The following is a 15,842-nucleotide window of genomic DNA, read 5'->3' on the forward strand; positions in this document are numbered from 1 at the left end:
TTAATTAATATAAAACTCATATAGAAGGACTAACTAGAGAAGGAAACCTAAAACAATCCCACTAAAACGGACCAGCGACGTTAAATACTTTAGGGACAACACTGTGTTTAAGAAATTAATTTTGATACTAGAAAGTGTTGGGTCAAGGTAATTACATTACTCTCCTGCCAGATAACATTAAATCAGGGTAATATTTAAAACGAAAAATATACAAAACATTTATTACCGCAGTTGATAAAAGAAAGCATATACCCAACGTCCAACTCTACGAGTAGATGTCGACTTTAGCTATACACATCGTTGAAGTTCAATATATTAACTTAGCTATTAAAATGTATTTCAAGATTAAAATTATTAAACTTTCAGAATATGTAAGTTTTACTATAGTGTTTGTTACATTTATTGTGACATTACATTTGTATTCTAATAAAATATAAAAATTAAAAAAGTATTTAAACGCTTATTATACTATTAATTATAATTAAAAAAGTCAGAATATATTTCATATACTGATATTCAAAAAGGAAAAAAATGAATTAAAAATATTATATTATTAACATTGTGTAAATGTAGAGAGAGAGAGAGAGAGAGAGAGAGAGAGAGAGAGAGAGAGAGAGAGAGAGAGAGAGAGAGAGAGAGAGAGACAAACAGACAGACAGACAGACAAACAGAAAAGAAAGGAACCGGCATGTGCCCATAAACAGGAAAGCAAAATTGTCTTTTTATTTCGACTTCCCAGGGAGAGCCTCATCAGTGGATGCAAGAATACATCAACACATTCAGAGAAACAACAAAAACGAATAATGACTGGCACAGTTGATTAACTGCGAAGTGCTTTTTACGTGAGGTGGCAAAAAAAACACGTGGAAGAACACGGAAAGAGCCAGAGTGACTTTATAACATAGAGACGCAATTACCTGCCTTTTGCCATTACATTGACTACCCAAACTGTGCGTAATCAGCGTATAACTACGTCCCGCAATGTAAAAGAAAATTATGTTTGATAATCTCCAGTTGATGAGAGACGCCATGTACAACACATGGGTATTATTATTGACGAAGCGTTTTACTAGCACAGCAGGTTTCATTGGACTAAGAGACCGACCACCATGCACCAGGGCAAAGGAACTGAACACTCTCCCTTGAGGCTAATGAATTAACCACCATCAATCAGGACTAAGGCATCGACCACCATCCACTAGGACTAAAGGGTTGACCACTATCCACAAGGGCTAAGGGATCGAAAATCCATAAGGGACTGATCGCCACAGAATTACCTTTCCACTTCTGCCTTCTGTGTTGTACTCACTTCTGTATTATATTGAAGAACGTTAAGCGCAGAAGAGACTAGTCTTCAACAAAAGATGCCTCATTGTTGCACATGTGCCTTACTAATCAACTTGTCTACATTGTATACTATTGATAAAATATCATCCAGTTATTGCACACCATACACACACACACACACACACACACACACACACACACACACACACACACAAAGCTGAAGCAAAACCTTGAGAAACAGGCAGGGATAACTGGGAACGTACTCCTGAAGGAGGCAAAGAGTTAATACCCGGGAAGACATGTCAGTATGATGGAAAGTGAGAAGCACTGTACCACAAAATTGGTGTTAGGACCAGTACTGTTTTAGTTTATGTGAGCTACATACATGATGAAATTCAGGCACATGAATCACTATTTGTTGACATAAAAACAGTGAGGAGAATGCAAGCAGGTGAAGAGTGGGGACAGGCTTCAAAAGGATCTGGATAGGCTGCATGTAGCGTTGGTCAGATATGTGGTTGCTTGAATTCAAAACTAGGGAAAGGGCTCAAAAGGCCCGACACGGAGTATAAACTCAGGGAACAGAAACTGCAGACTTCATTCATAAAGGACTTGAGAGCAAGCATAGTGCATACCATATCTCCAGAGGCTCACATCAACCGAATAACTTCTGTGGCCAATGCTCACCAGGCAAATTTAAGATTGACCTTCAGGAATCTCAACAGTCATCTAGGGTGTTTTATACTACATATGTCAGGCCCATCTTGGAGTACGCAGCACCAGTGTGGAACCCACACTTGAACATGTTAGGAATCTAGAGAAAGTGCAGAAGTATGCAACGAGAGTTTTTCCAAAGGGAAGGACTATCAGCTACGAGGAAAGGATATAAGAATTAAATCTAACTTCCCGACAGTACAGAAAGACCAAGGAAGACTTGCTAACATATAAAATACTCAGGAATTGATAGGGCAGACAAATGCAATATACTGAAGAGGCGGGACACATTCGGGAGCACCGCTGGAAACTAAAGACACAGATGAAACACAGGGATGTCAGGAAGTATTTGTTCAGTCTCATTGTGGGCGGGAAGTTGAATAACCTCGATGACGTAGTAGTGGAGGCAGGCTTCATACATGGTTTTAAAAAGAAGTACGATTAGGCCTATGGGACCAAGAGTGATTCTGGCAAGCGGCAAGTTGTGAAATGGGGGACACACACAAAAGGAAAACGATACGAAAGTAAAAATAAACTTGTTACTCTAACACTGTGTTCCTCTTCTACAGAGAGTGATGAACATGAGTCTGGTGCACTAGTGGTCAAGAGTGGAGCGCCTCTACACTGCCCTAAGCTCTCAGCTTGCAGTTTCCAGCTCACCTACCAGGAGATCGTCATCTTCCAGTAGGTGACTAATTTCGAGTAACTAACATCCAGTGGGTAACTAACATCCAGTGGGCAACTAGCATCCAGTGGGCAACTAACTTCCAGTGGGTAACTAGCTTCCAGCGGGTAACTAACATCCAGTGGGTAACTAACTTCCAGGTGGTAACCAACTTCCAGTGGGTAACTAACTTCCAGTGGGTAACTGACTTCCAATGGGTAACTGACTTCCAATGGGTAACTAACGTCCAGTGGGTAACTAACTTCCTGTGGGTAATTAACTTTTGGTGGGTAAATAACTCTCAGTGGGTAACTAACATTCAATGGGTAACTAACTTCCAGTGGGTAACTAACTTTCTGGTGGTAACTAACTTCCAGGTTGTAACTTACTTCCAGGTGGTAACTAACTCCCAGTGGGTAACTAACATCCAGTGGGTAACTAACATCCATTGGGTAACTAACATCCAGTGGGTAACTAACTTCCAGCAGGTAACTAACTTCCAGTGGGTAATTAACTCCCAGTGGGTAACTAACTTCAAGTGGGTAACTAACTTCCTGGTGGTAACTAACTTCCAGGTGGTAACTAACTTCCAGTGGGTAGCCACAACTTTAACAAAGAAAAGTTGAATTGTTCACAGCTGTGGAGCAAAATTAGTTTTCTGAGAGAGAGAGAGAGAGAGAGAGAGAGAGAGAGAGAGAGAGAGAGAGAGAGAGAGAGAGAGAGAGAGAGAGACAGACAGACAGACAGACAGACAGAGAAAGAGAGAAGCCTCTAGTTTCCTTGGCTTTGTTGATAAAAGGACTGCAGGTGAATGAGACAATCAAGGTGAAATGATTTTGAAGATGAACTCTTCCAGAAGTAAAACTAAAGAAGACTTGATTTTGACGGTGACGTTAATGCAATTACTTCTGTTAAAGTGCTGGTTAAGGATTCTAATTTAGATATACGGTGGAACCTCGGTATTCGAACGTACTGGACCTCGAACAAACCAGAGTCCGAATAACTGACCTGATCTTTGAACTTTTTTCTGGAGTCCGAACGCGCCGGCTTGTTTAAAATTCAATTGTAAGAAAGCTTTACATGAAAGCCCCGTTTCGAAAATACTCTGAAGTGACCTCTGACACTGACCTATCGAAGAGTCAATTCAACTTCCTCCAGCGTGTGAGGCTGATGATTAAAGCCTAGGAAATGCTATTTTGGACTTCGAACTTTTCTCAGTTAGAACACCACCTAAGTTCAAACACCAGGATTACAACGTATTTTTATTGGTAACATAATGTAGTCCACTTTAGCCTTGATTTCATACAATTGTACTGGTTTAATTGTTTAGAATGTTTTATAACAAGATATTGTATGTAAACAAGATATCGTATGTGAACAATTTATAATATGTGTACAAGGTATGGTATGTGGATAAGATATGGCGCGTAAACAAGGTATGGTAAATATGTCTTCAGTACAAAGTTTATCTTAGAGTAAACATTTGCCTGTCCTCAGGACTAGAAAAATCTCTAGTTAGCGCGATTTTCCAGTTTTAGCTCCTGTTAGCTTGTTCTGTATACCTGTCCCCTTGTTGACCTGGCAATGAATGGCGAAGATGATCGTGAAATCATGTTGATGGTAATGTAACTGTCCGTTGGAGAATTTTGACGCCACAGTGATACTAATAACACTTTTATCATATGATTACAGGTCCAGCGAGTTGGTTTCACTGTGTGGTGATAAGAGGGCAAGCTGTTATTGAGCCAGCAGTGATCACAGCCATGCTGTCATGGAGTCAGCAGTGATGATCACAGCCATGCTGTCATGGAGTCAGCAGTGATGATCACAGCCATGCTGCTGTGGAGTCAGCAGTGATGATCACAGCCATGCTGTTATGGAGTCAGTAGTGATGATCACAGCCATGCTGTCATGGGGTCAACAGTGATGATCACAGCCACGCTGTCATGGGGTCATCAGTGATGATCACAGCCATGCTGTCATGAAGTCAGCAGCGATTTCTACCACATACAGGAATAGTCAACTGACGATGTAGTAATCACGTTATAAAATAATGTTGTGAACATAAACGCGAACAAAAAGATACAACGATGCCTAAAAAACGCGAGAGCTTCACGTGACATAGTAAACACGGTTTAATGAAGTCAATTTTGCTCCAGATTCCAATTACTGAAATCGTTAAAAACCTTTTGCACTTCGCCATATCGAAGCTTCCTAATTAAAATATTTTAACATTATACGATACTCAAAAACATTCAACAAACTAACATTATAATAATTTTCTTCTTGCAAAACGAGAGAGAGAGAATAAACGAGCAGAAGTGAAGAAAAATAATGCAGAAAACATAATGTTTAAAACAAAAGCACTGCTTAAAATAGACATGAAAGGAAAATGTAAACATGTAAACAAATAATACATAAAAAGGAGACATCAAAGTGATTTATCTGCGATGACATTAAAGAGAGTGATTACTGGGGAGAAGATCAAGATGAAAGAGAGATTGTGAGTGAAAGTAAACAGGAGAAAACTACTCTTTACTGTGAGACACGTGAGAGGTCAGGATAACTAGAGCGAGGCTCGTGAGGTATCAGGATAACTAGAGCGAGACTCGTGAGCTATCAGGATAACTAGAGCGAGACTCGTGAGATATCAGGATAACTAGAGTGAGACTCGTGAGCTATCAGGATAACTAGAGCGAGGCTCGTGAGGTATCAAGATAACTAGAGTGAGGCTTGTGAGATATCAAGATAACTAGAGTGAGACTCGTGAGCTATCAGGATAACTAGAGTGAGACTCGTGAGCTATCAGGATAACTAGAGCGAGACTCGTGAGATATCAGGATAACTAGAGTGAGGCTTGTGAGATATCAGGATAACTAGAGTGAGACTCGTGAGCTATCAGGATAACTAGAGCGAGACTCGTGAGATATCAGGATAACTAGAGCGAGACTCGTGAGATATCAGGATAACTAGAGCGAGACACAGAATTTGGAGGCAGAGATAAAGAATAAACTAAGCTTTTAGAGACACTAATATTAGAGAGAGAGAGAGAGAGAGAGAGAGAGAGAGAGAGAGAGAGAGAGAGAGAGAGAGAGAGAGAGAGAGAGAGAGAGAACAAAGTTCTCTATTTAAGAGTGAATAGCGACTAGGAGAAAAAATAAAAGTCGTAGCTAGGCAGAAAAAGACTCAAAGAATGGTAGAGAGAGAGAGCGAATAAAAGAAACATGAAAGAGGAAACTAGAGGAAGAGAGAAAATTAATTTAGAAGAGGCCAAGATAACAGACAGGAAACCAAAGACAGATAAAATATAGAGATAGGTAAAGAAAACAGATAAAAATCGGAGATACAGATGAGACACACACACACACACACACACACAAAAACGATAATGAAAAGTTGGATGAAGAGATATTAAAGTGACATGGGCAGGTAGAGAGCGAGGAACATAGATCCAGAAGGAGAGAAGAGAGAGAGAGAGAGAGAGAGAGAGAGAGAGAGAGAGAGAGAGAGAGAGAGAGAGAGAGAGAGAGAGAGAGAGAGAGAGAGAGAGAGAGAGAGGACGGGAGGGAGAGAGAAATGTATAGAAATGTAGGTAGAAACAGGAAGAAAGAAAATTAATGATAGCAAAGGTAGAGATAGAGAAAATTAGCGACTTATACAAGGAGAGACTGAAAGACAGAGATGTAAAGAGATGGTGAAGTGTTCCATCTTGAGGAGAATAATTGTCTGAAACACCTGACACTACTGCCACCAGCGCCCTACACTGACATCTGGTCTGGTGAAACACTGGCATCTGGTCTGGTGAAACACTGGCATCTGGTCTGGTGAAACACTGGCATCTCTTCTGGTGAAACACTGGCATCTCTTCTGGTGAAACACAGATATGGAACACTGGCATCTCTTCTGGTGAAACACTGGCATCTGATATCTGGTGAAAACTGGCATCTGATCTGGCATCTCGTCTGGTGAAACACTGGCATCTGGTCTGGTGAAACACTGACATCTGGTCTGGTGAAACACTGGCATCTGGTCTGGTGAAACACTGACATCTGGTCTGGTGAAACACTGACATCTGGTCTGGTGAAACACTGACATCTGGTCTGGTGAAACACTGGCATCTGGTCTGGTGAAACACTGACATCTGGTCTGGTGAAACACTGGCATCTGGTCTGGTGAAACACTGGCATCTGGTGTGGTGGAACACTGGCATCTCTTCTGGTGAAACACTGGCATCTCTTCTGGTGAAACACAGATATGGTCTGGTGAAACACTGGCATCTGATCTGGTGAAACACTGGCATCTCGTCTGGTGAAACACTGGCATCTGATCTGGTGAAACACTGGCATCTCGTCTGGTGAAACACTGGCATCTGGTCTGGTGAAACACTGGCATCTGGTCTGGTGAAACATTGGCATCTCTTCTGGTTAAACATTGGCATCTCTTCTGGTGAAACACAGGAATATGGTCTGGTGAAACACTGGTATCTCGTCTAGTGAAACACTGATATTTGGTCTGGTGAAATAAACATCTGGTCTAGTGAAACAGAGGTAGTGATAAAAAAAAACCTGTTTAAGTGATACCTGTAGTAGCAGTACTACGACCACCATCATTACCTCTACCACCATTACTGTCACCACTACCACCATTTCCACCACCACCATTACTGTCACCATCCAAAACATAAGCGACAGTGACAGGTGTCACCAACACCAGCAAGAAATCCAGCACCAATAATAACACCACTACTACCAAAGCTTGCCAGAAGCGACGTCTTCAGCACCACCAACACTGTTCATCGTCACCACCATAGACGGAGGTCTCTTGCAGCACCACTAGCACCATCGCTCCAGCAACAGAGGTGCCACCACCACACACAGCGCTGGCCTGAGGCATTCTAATCATGCACCTGGAAACAGCAACGTTAGCAACACTGCTCATCCTGCTGGGCGTCAACGCCGGCGTTGCTACGTCTGACCCAGGTAAGTGAATCATCAACAAGTAGATGAATCATCTCCGTTAACCACACCACCAATAACAACAACAACAGGTAGGTGTTTTACGATCTTTATTAAACCAACAACAACCGCAGGTTGGTGAGTGAAAACCGTTAACCAAACCAACAGCAACAGGTAGGTGAATCATTAACCACACCAACAACAAGAAAGTGAATCACAACCTTAACCACAGTGAGGCGAATCACCACCCTTAACCACACCGCCAACACCAGGAAGGTAAAACATTACTGCTAACCACATCACCGCTGTTACGCAGAAATGTGGGATACCTGGGGGCTAGAACCTTGTCTAAGGGCAAAGGTAAAAGTTACACACATCTCAAGCATAAACAGGCCACCCAGGGCTATCCCAGTCAAAACAGAAAGCGCTAAACCAGTATGTGTTACTTCAATGGGTTGGTTAACAGAGGGTTAGGCAAAAATCCCAGTTAGGAAAATATATCTATTTATTCAACATAACATTATATACACACTCTAGCAACACCTTAATCCTAAACGCCCAAATGAGGGTACACAAGAAACAGCTGACTGGGGGTCCAGCCACCATAACCACTAGGCCTAGTCAGCGTCAGGCCCTCACTGCTCCACTACAAACCCCATTTCTTATTTCCTCACTCATCCCACAGCATCCTGACCATGTCAGAGCCTAGGTGAACATACAGGTAAGCCATAGAAGAGCCTATGGCTTGAGTTGGTTAAACAAAAGGAGTACACAACTACAAACTTAGCTTAAACACACAGCATCTCCGACGCCAGCCTCCACACCATGCTGACTCCACGTGACTGCCCCAAGCCACGCTTACCCCGCGTACCCAAACACCCTTGGAAAATAAATCCCTAGCAGGATTTCTTTATAATTACAGTTAGAGTACTTTACAGTGCCCTCAAATGCACATTATGAATTATAAAATTATTCTCTACAATTATAACTTTCATACTGTAATAAAGTTGGTAGAATTACCGACAATATGTATAGTAAAAGGACACAAGTGCAACTAATGTGACATTTATTGTGGCAACGTTTCGCTCTCCAGGAGCTTTATCAAGCCATTACAAACAATACATGGACACAGAGGGTATATAAAGGCTCAGAGTGAGGTGTAATACTAGTGAGGTACCATTTCGATGTTCACTAGTGGTAGTAGTAGTAGTAGTAGTAGTAGTAGCAGTAGTGGTAGTGACAAAAGTAATACAATATGGTAGAGCAATTAATTCGTACATGAGTAAAAGGATATAAAAGCTGCTACTTGGGTAACATAAAAAAAAGGTTGGACAAATATTGACTGGAATGAGGCAGCTTGTTTCAGTGTTCACTCTCTGTGCTTTGTGTAGTATAACAGGAGAGACTATGTGATGGCAGGGTTTACTGTTTTCAGGAGGATTCTTGCTAAGACTTCGGAGATGGTGAAGCTGCCGTTGTTTTGTTTAATTGTATTCGAAACAGCGATCAGTGCTGATTCGAGGCACTTGCGTCTGCGGAAATTAGTTTCTTTGATCACTAATTGGGCGTCTCTGAATTTCATGAGATGATTGGTGGAATTTCGGTGTTGTACACAGGCGTTGTTCAAGTTATCGTTCCTACATGCGTAAATGTGTTCATTGAGGCGGGTGTCGAGGTTTCTGGCTGTTTCACCTACGTAAATCTTGTCACAGCCTCCACAGGGTATAGTGTAAACTCCTGCATTGACTGGTTCGTGGTGCTTGGATTTTGTCCTGGCTAGATCCTTTATTGAAGTGCTAATCGCCATCGCTTCTAGCACTTCAATAAAGGATCTAACCAGGACAAAATCCAAGCACCACAAACCAGTCAATGCAGGGGTTTACACTATACCCTGTGGAGGCTGTGACAAGATTTACGTAGGTGAAACAGCCAGAAACCTCGACACCCGCCTCAATGAACACATTTACGCATGTAGGAACGATAACTTGAACAACGCCTGTGTACAACACCGAAATTCCACCAATCATCTCATGAAATTCAGAGACGCCCAATTAGTGATCAAAGAAACTAATTTCCGCAGACGCAAGTGCCTCGAATCAGCACTGATCGCTGTTTCGAATACAATTAAACAAAACAACGACAGCTTCACCATCTCCGAAGTCTTAGCAAGAATCCTCCTGAAAACAGTAAACCCTGCCATCACATAGTCTCTCCTGTTATACTACACACAGCACAGAGAGTGAACACTGAAACAAGCTGCCTCATTCCAGTCAATATTTGTCCAACCTATTTTTATGTTACCCAAGTAATAGCTTTTATATCCTTTTACTCATGTACGAATTAATTGCTCTACCATATTGTATTACTTTTGTCACTACCACTACTGCTACTACTACTACCACTAGTGAACATCGAAATGGTACCTCACTAGTATTACACCTCACTCTGAGCCTTTATATACCCTCTGTGTCCATGTATTGTTTGTAATGGCTTGATAAAGCTCCTGGAGAGCGAAACGTTGCCACAATAAATGTCACATTAGTTGCACTTGTGTCCTTTTACTATACAACTTTCATACTATTATGGAACACTTTTCCACTATATGTACATTACGATGTCATGCAGAACCCTGCATAACAACCGCCAACAACATTACTGTTACCACCACCATTAGCAGGAAGATGAAACACCACTGTTAACCACACTAACAATACTAACAGGTAAGAAAATCACCACCGACAATCACGCCACCGATACCAGGTATGCGAATCACCACCTTTACCTACACTAACAACATCAGGCTGGTGAACTACCTTTGACGACTGCAACGAAACCCACCTCTTTTCTGCGTAGGTTTAATAGTTCAGCATAGACCTGTTGTGAAGAAGGAATGATGTGGAAAAACAATGGTTTTTCCACACCACACGAAGCTAGATGGGGGTACTAGGGAAGTTACAGAGGTGAAGGCTCACTCACTCAGTTCTACGAAAGAGTGTCTGTTGAGTTAATTGTGTGGCCAAGTTCCTATATTAAATCTTGATAGTAAGATTAGGTTAGACAGTTAAAACAAGAAATATAGCATAAACATCATATGGACAGCCATTTTCTCCCCTCTGCAGACCACCAATATGGCATCCCTGCCAGGTCTAGGGATGTTTAAATAACGGGCACCCATGCTGTCACTCTTGGGGCCCAGTGGTAGCAAGTCTAGTAGCTTCATGTAAAACGAAGCGCGATAAATCCAGGATACTTGATCATGGGATTCTACAGGTAGGTTCTATAGCGTGGATTCAGTGGCTCATTCACTCTAATCAGACGTGGTAATAATCATGTAACCAGGTCCTTTAGGTTCAAGGAGTCTTTACATTGTAAGCCTCAATGTAGGCCCTGGTTCAACGACCCACACTTTAGCTTAGCGCCCTCTTACACCAGGTAAGTCAGTATAACTTGCACGGTGTTAGGAATTACGCAATTATCGTAAACTCTCAGGTTTTACTGATCTTTTCCAAGGACCAGTTTATGGGTTCACCGTTGTATGCAGCGATACATCACACTCTCTACCTACTGGTAAATGTACCCGTGTATATTTAGCCAGTCATGAAAGGTCATTTCTACTGTATAGATCAGACACTTCATGGATGGCATTTAGACAGAGGCCTTTAGAAACGTTAGTTTAGAACAAGTGAATAGCAATCTTAAGTACAGTCACTAGTAAGTATTGGTCTTTCATTAGCAATTGTAAATTACGCACAAAGTGCTCGTAAAACGTCTTTGTGTAGTGAAAGTATGTACATCATGTGAGTAGAATATGATGTACATACATCAATTAGAACCAACGAGTTGTTTTAGGCGCCAAGGGCTTCGTGTATAGTTCAAGATGGCCGTCACTTGAAACTAAGGGGTGACAGAAGTGTTCTCTGGGTAAAATGGCAGGAGGAGGCAACAGGGTCTTTTTGTTTCATCTGGCAATTGTCAACACAGCCACATCTCTCCTGTCATTATCGGCTCAACTGGGGAGTCAGTAAGTAAACCCTATTCATTCAGCCCTAGCCAGGACTTTGAGCTAGATCTCGCTTTTGGCCTTGCTGAACTCAGCAGCGAAATATGATTAGTATAAGTTGTAAACAGCTGGCGACTCGTTGTGTGTTGTTACAGGTATATGAAGTGCTTATTGCTATACCCGTGTTATCTAAGTGTTGAGTGTCATCTAAGCTGAAAGCTATCTGTGTCTGCCATGGTGTGCAGTAGTGATGATTAAGCACTCATCTGCTTCATTTATACTGATCGGGATTTTTAGGACAGTTGACAGACTCAAAGTAACCTGTCAGCAGCACTAAGTTGTTTAACCGCTGTATAGAAGTGAAAAATCCGTGTGCTGACTTGATAGACAGTTTGAGCCAAGGCTTCCTTAGAGATTTTTAGAGGTGCATTCTAGGAAAAAAGGTCAGGTCACTAGGTCGACTATTAACAGCCTGTGAAGTTTTGCTCAAAGAAAATCCATTGGATTATACAGAATTAGAGTCAACTATAGAATTAATGGAAATCGGGCAGCCGCCTTACACAGCCACTTATGAAGATTTAGAACGACAATTGACCGACTCCGAGAATGATACCGAGCTTAAGAAGTTCAGGGCCGTTTTGGTGAAAGACAATACATTATACTCAAGACTTGTTGCATATAAGAAGGTCCTGGCACTGAGGTCGGACCCTGCGTAGAGAAACATAGTATTTCATGTACAAGAATGGTATACAATACTGACAAATTGAAAACTAAGACACATGTGCAACATCTGAGTATCTTTATTGTAGACGTTTCGCCATCCAGTGGCTTTATCAATACAGAGTCTAGAATCTGTAATGATAAAGCCACTGGATGGTGAAACGTCTACAATAAAGATACCCAGATGTTGCACATGTGTCTTAGTTTTCTTCATAGTATTTCATGCTCTACAGGGCTTATTAGGTGATAATCCAGCCTCTCAACTGACATGCGATGGAAGGGATTTTGCGGAGTTCCTGTTTCTGGTTCCACCTTGACAGTCGCACGGATAATTATGACCTAAGCTCAACTGGTTGAGAATTCAGCTCAAAGGCTTATGACGTTATTAAGGGACTAGATGTAACTGGTGATAATTACAAACACAAAGTACAAGTCCTGAAATCTAATTATTATGGTAAGGCGTAGATTACGGACAAACGTGTCTAAGATAGCTGACCTGCCCTCGCCTTCCCATTGATTCCAAGATCTGCAAACGTTCGGAAAAACTCTAGACAATAGTCGTAGGTCGCTGACCTTTTACAAAATAATGTAGCCAGTCTACTCATTAATAAGAAATTACTATATAAGACAAATGAATACCCGAATCTGAAATTTGGAAAAAACAGTTTCACCTATGAGAAAATTAGCCAAAGTTTATAGCAGTCTGTATGTTGCATGCAACCAAACAGTTGCGAGGACAAGCCTCCACTTAACAAATAACCCAACGAGCCCTCTAAGAAAGCGCTTTCTGCTAGTAAGACGCATATTGACACGAGTACACTTGTGGGTGTTTATCAGGCTGTCGATAAGGGTAGTAGGGGGTAGTAGGCTAAGAAATCGAGTAAGGTCCAACTACGAGCACCCAAATGTAATGTGGCACATTGGGCATCATAATGTATTACATACACGACAATAGCCGCTTGCAAGCAGTAGGCACAACAGTTAAAAGTCTGTCTTAAATGCCTTATTAATCCCATTCTGGAGGTGGACTGAACCTGAAATAACTGAAACGTTTTAAGTGAGGAGGTGACCACAACATACAGACTTATAGAAAACTGGAGTAAGCAGGCTACATATCTTCTCACTGTGCTGGTTGAAAATGATCACATTAAAGTTCTTTATATATAGCAGCGTCATGAGCGTTATCAACGCCTGTTCCAAAGCCCCACACAGCGTTACTGAAAGGGCGATGCAGTTCGCTATATGATCAAGGTACCCAGAAATGCTTTTTATGTAGAAGTGCTCTAACTTAACTATGTGGCACACCTCACTGCAAGACAGAAATCGTTATTGCTGAGTTGGCAAGACACCATAAGATTCCAGCAGAAGCAGTGGATCAGCTACCTGCTACCACACAAAGAAAAGAATTGCAAGATGCCACTGCTGCCTTGATTTTTACAGTAGGTGTGTGAACGGAATAGAAACAAACGACGCTTCTCTGCTGACCACATCAGCTGGTCACATACTATTTATAACGAGGTCTTGAGGCCTGATTTTTTTTATTTTCTCAAGAATAATTCAGAAAACATCACTGCAGCCACCCAATTCTGTATTCAGTGAACTGCAAACTTTAGCTCCTAATTAGGAGAGCAAAGGTGCTCCTCACCATTGCGATAATGTAACGGTGTGAGTAACAAGGCAACGTGTCATTAGGGGTAACATACGCTACTTTTCTTTTTGAATGTCATGTAGAATTCTCTGTAAAAGCATTTTCCTACATTATTTTCCGAAATGAATGATTACCATCCAAATTCCTAAGTAACCAAGCAGTCAGAGCAAGAATAATGTGGTTAAACCACCACATCTCATTGGTCAAAAGAGAGGCATATATAAGCGTATCAAAAGAGGGGATGGGCAGTTAAGAAATCAATATATTCAATTAAAGAGAGAAATAAAGAAAGAAATAAGAAAAGCAAAAAGGGATTATGAGGCTAAGGTCGCAAGGGATTCAAAGACTAACCCAAAAGGGTTCTTTCAGGTATACAGAAAAAAGATTAGGGACAAGATTGGCCCACTTAAGAGTAATTCTGGTCAGATCACTGACAGTGATAAGGATGTGTGTGAAATTCTCAATACCTACTTTCCCTCAGTTTTCACTCAGGAAAATACTAGCGATATTCCTGAAATAATAGATTATGTAGAACAGGACGATAATAAACTATGCACGATTGCGGTAACAAGTGACATGGTCCTCAGACAAATAGAGAAACTAAAACCTAACGAATCCCCAGGCCCTGATGAACTGTTTGCAAGGGTGTTAAAGGAATGTAAAGAGGAACATAGCATACCTTTGGCTAATCTTTTTAACATATCACTACAAACTGGCATAGTGCCTGATAAGTGGAAAATGGTAAATGTAATACCTATTTACAAGGCAGGTGACAGGTCCTAGGCTTCGAACTATAGACCAATAAGCCTTACCTCCATAGGGGGAAAATTTATGGAATCAATAATTGCCGAAGCAATTCGTAGCCATCTTGACAGGCACAGATTGATTAATGAATCTGAACACGGTTTTACAAAGGGGCGTTCCTGTCTTACGAATTTACTAACATTTTTCACAAAGGTGTTTGAGGAGGTAGATTATGGTAATGAAAATGATATTGTGTATATGGACTTCAGTAAGGCTTTCGATAGAGTTCCACATCAGAAGCTATTGAGGAAACTTAAGGCACACGGAATAGGAGGAGAAATTTTTTCCTGGGTAGAGGCATGGCTGACAAATAGGCAGCAGAGAATTTGCATAAACGGGGAGAAATCAGAATAGGAGCACGTCACAAGCGGTGTTCCTCAGGGGTAAGTGTTGGGCCCGCTGTTGTTCACAATTTACATAAACGACATAGATGATGGAATAAATAGCGACATAAGCAAATTTGCTGACACCAAAATAGGCCGTCTAATTCATTCTAATGAGGACACTAGAGCACTCCAGGATGATTTGAATAGACTGATGCAATGGTCGAAGAAGTGGCAGATGCAGTTTAATATAGGAAATCCAAAGTTCTAAATGTTGGACAGGAAAATAACCATGCCACATGTAAACTAAATAATGTAGATCTTAATACTACTGATTGCGAAAAGGATTTAGGAGTTCTGGCTAGCAGTAATCTAAAACCAAGACAACAATGCATTAGTGTTCACTGTAAAGGTATCAGAATTCTTGGCTTCATATCTAGAAGTATAAATAACAGAAGTCCTCAGGTGGTTCAACTCTATACATCCTTGGTTAGCCCTCATTTAGACTATGCTGCTCAGTTCTGGTAGCCGCATTACAGAATGGATATAAATGCTCTGGAAAACGTACAGAGGAGGATGACAAAGATGATCCCATGTATCAGAAATCTTCCCTATGAGGATAGACTGAGGGCCTTGAATCTGCACTCTCTCGAAAGGCGTAGAATTAGGGGAGATATGATCGAGGTGTATAAATGGAAAACAGGAATAAATAAAGAGGATGTAAATA

At 41.3% G+C, this 15,842-nt stretch overlaps 1 protein-coding gene and 1 long non-coding RNA gene across 2 annotated transcripts in view; both read left to right on the forward strand.

Annotated features, from left to right (window-relative positions):
* The window catches only part of LOC128686999 (uncharacterized), a 144,891-nt gene extending 138,345 nt beyond the window's left edge, over positions 1-6,546 (forward strand). The window contains exons 2-3 of the long non-coding RNA XR_011391715.1: positions 2,571-2,685; positions 4,358-6,546. This is a non-coding gene — a long non-coding RNA (uncharacterized lncRNA). The remainder of the gene's footprint in view (positions 1-2,570; positions 2,686-4,357) is intronic.
* A 187-nt stretch (positions 6,547-6,733) lies between these two features.
* LOC128686738 (opioid-binding protein/cell adhesion molecule homolog) overlaps positions 6,734-15,842 on the forward strand; it is a 429,758-nt gene continuing 420,649 nt past the window's right edge. Inside the window, exon 1 of the mRNA XM_053773771.2 lies at positions 6,734-7,644. Coding sequence (XP_053629746.1) covers positions 7,566-7,644 — 79 coding nt within the window. The 5' untranslated portion in view covers positions 6,734-7,565. The remainder of the gene's footprint in view (positions 7,645-15,842) is intronic.

This window comes from Cherax quadricarinatus, chromosome 7 (genome assembly GCF_038502225.1).
Source record: "Cherax quadricarinatus isolate ZL_2023a chromosome 7, ASM3850222v1, whole genome shotgun sequence".
Classification (NCBI taxonomy): Eukaryota; Metazoa; Arthropoda; class Malacostraca; order Decapoda; family Parastacidae; genus Cherax; species Cherax quadricarinatus.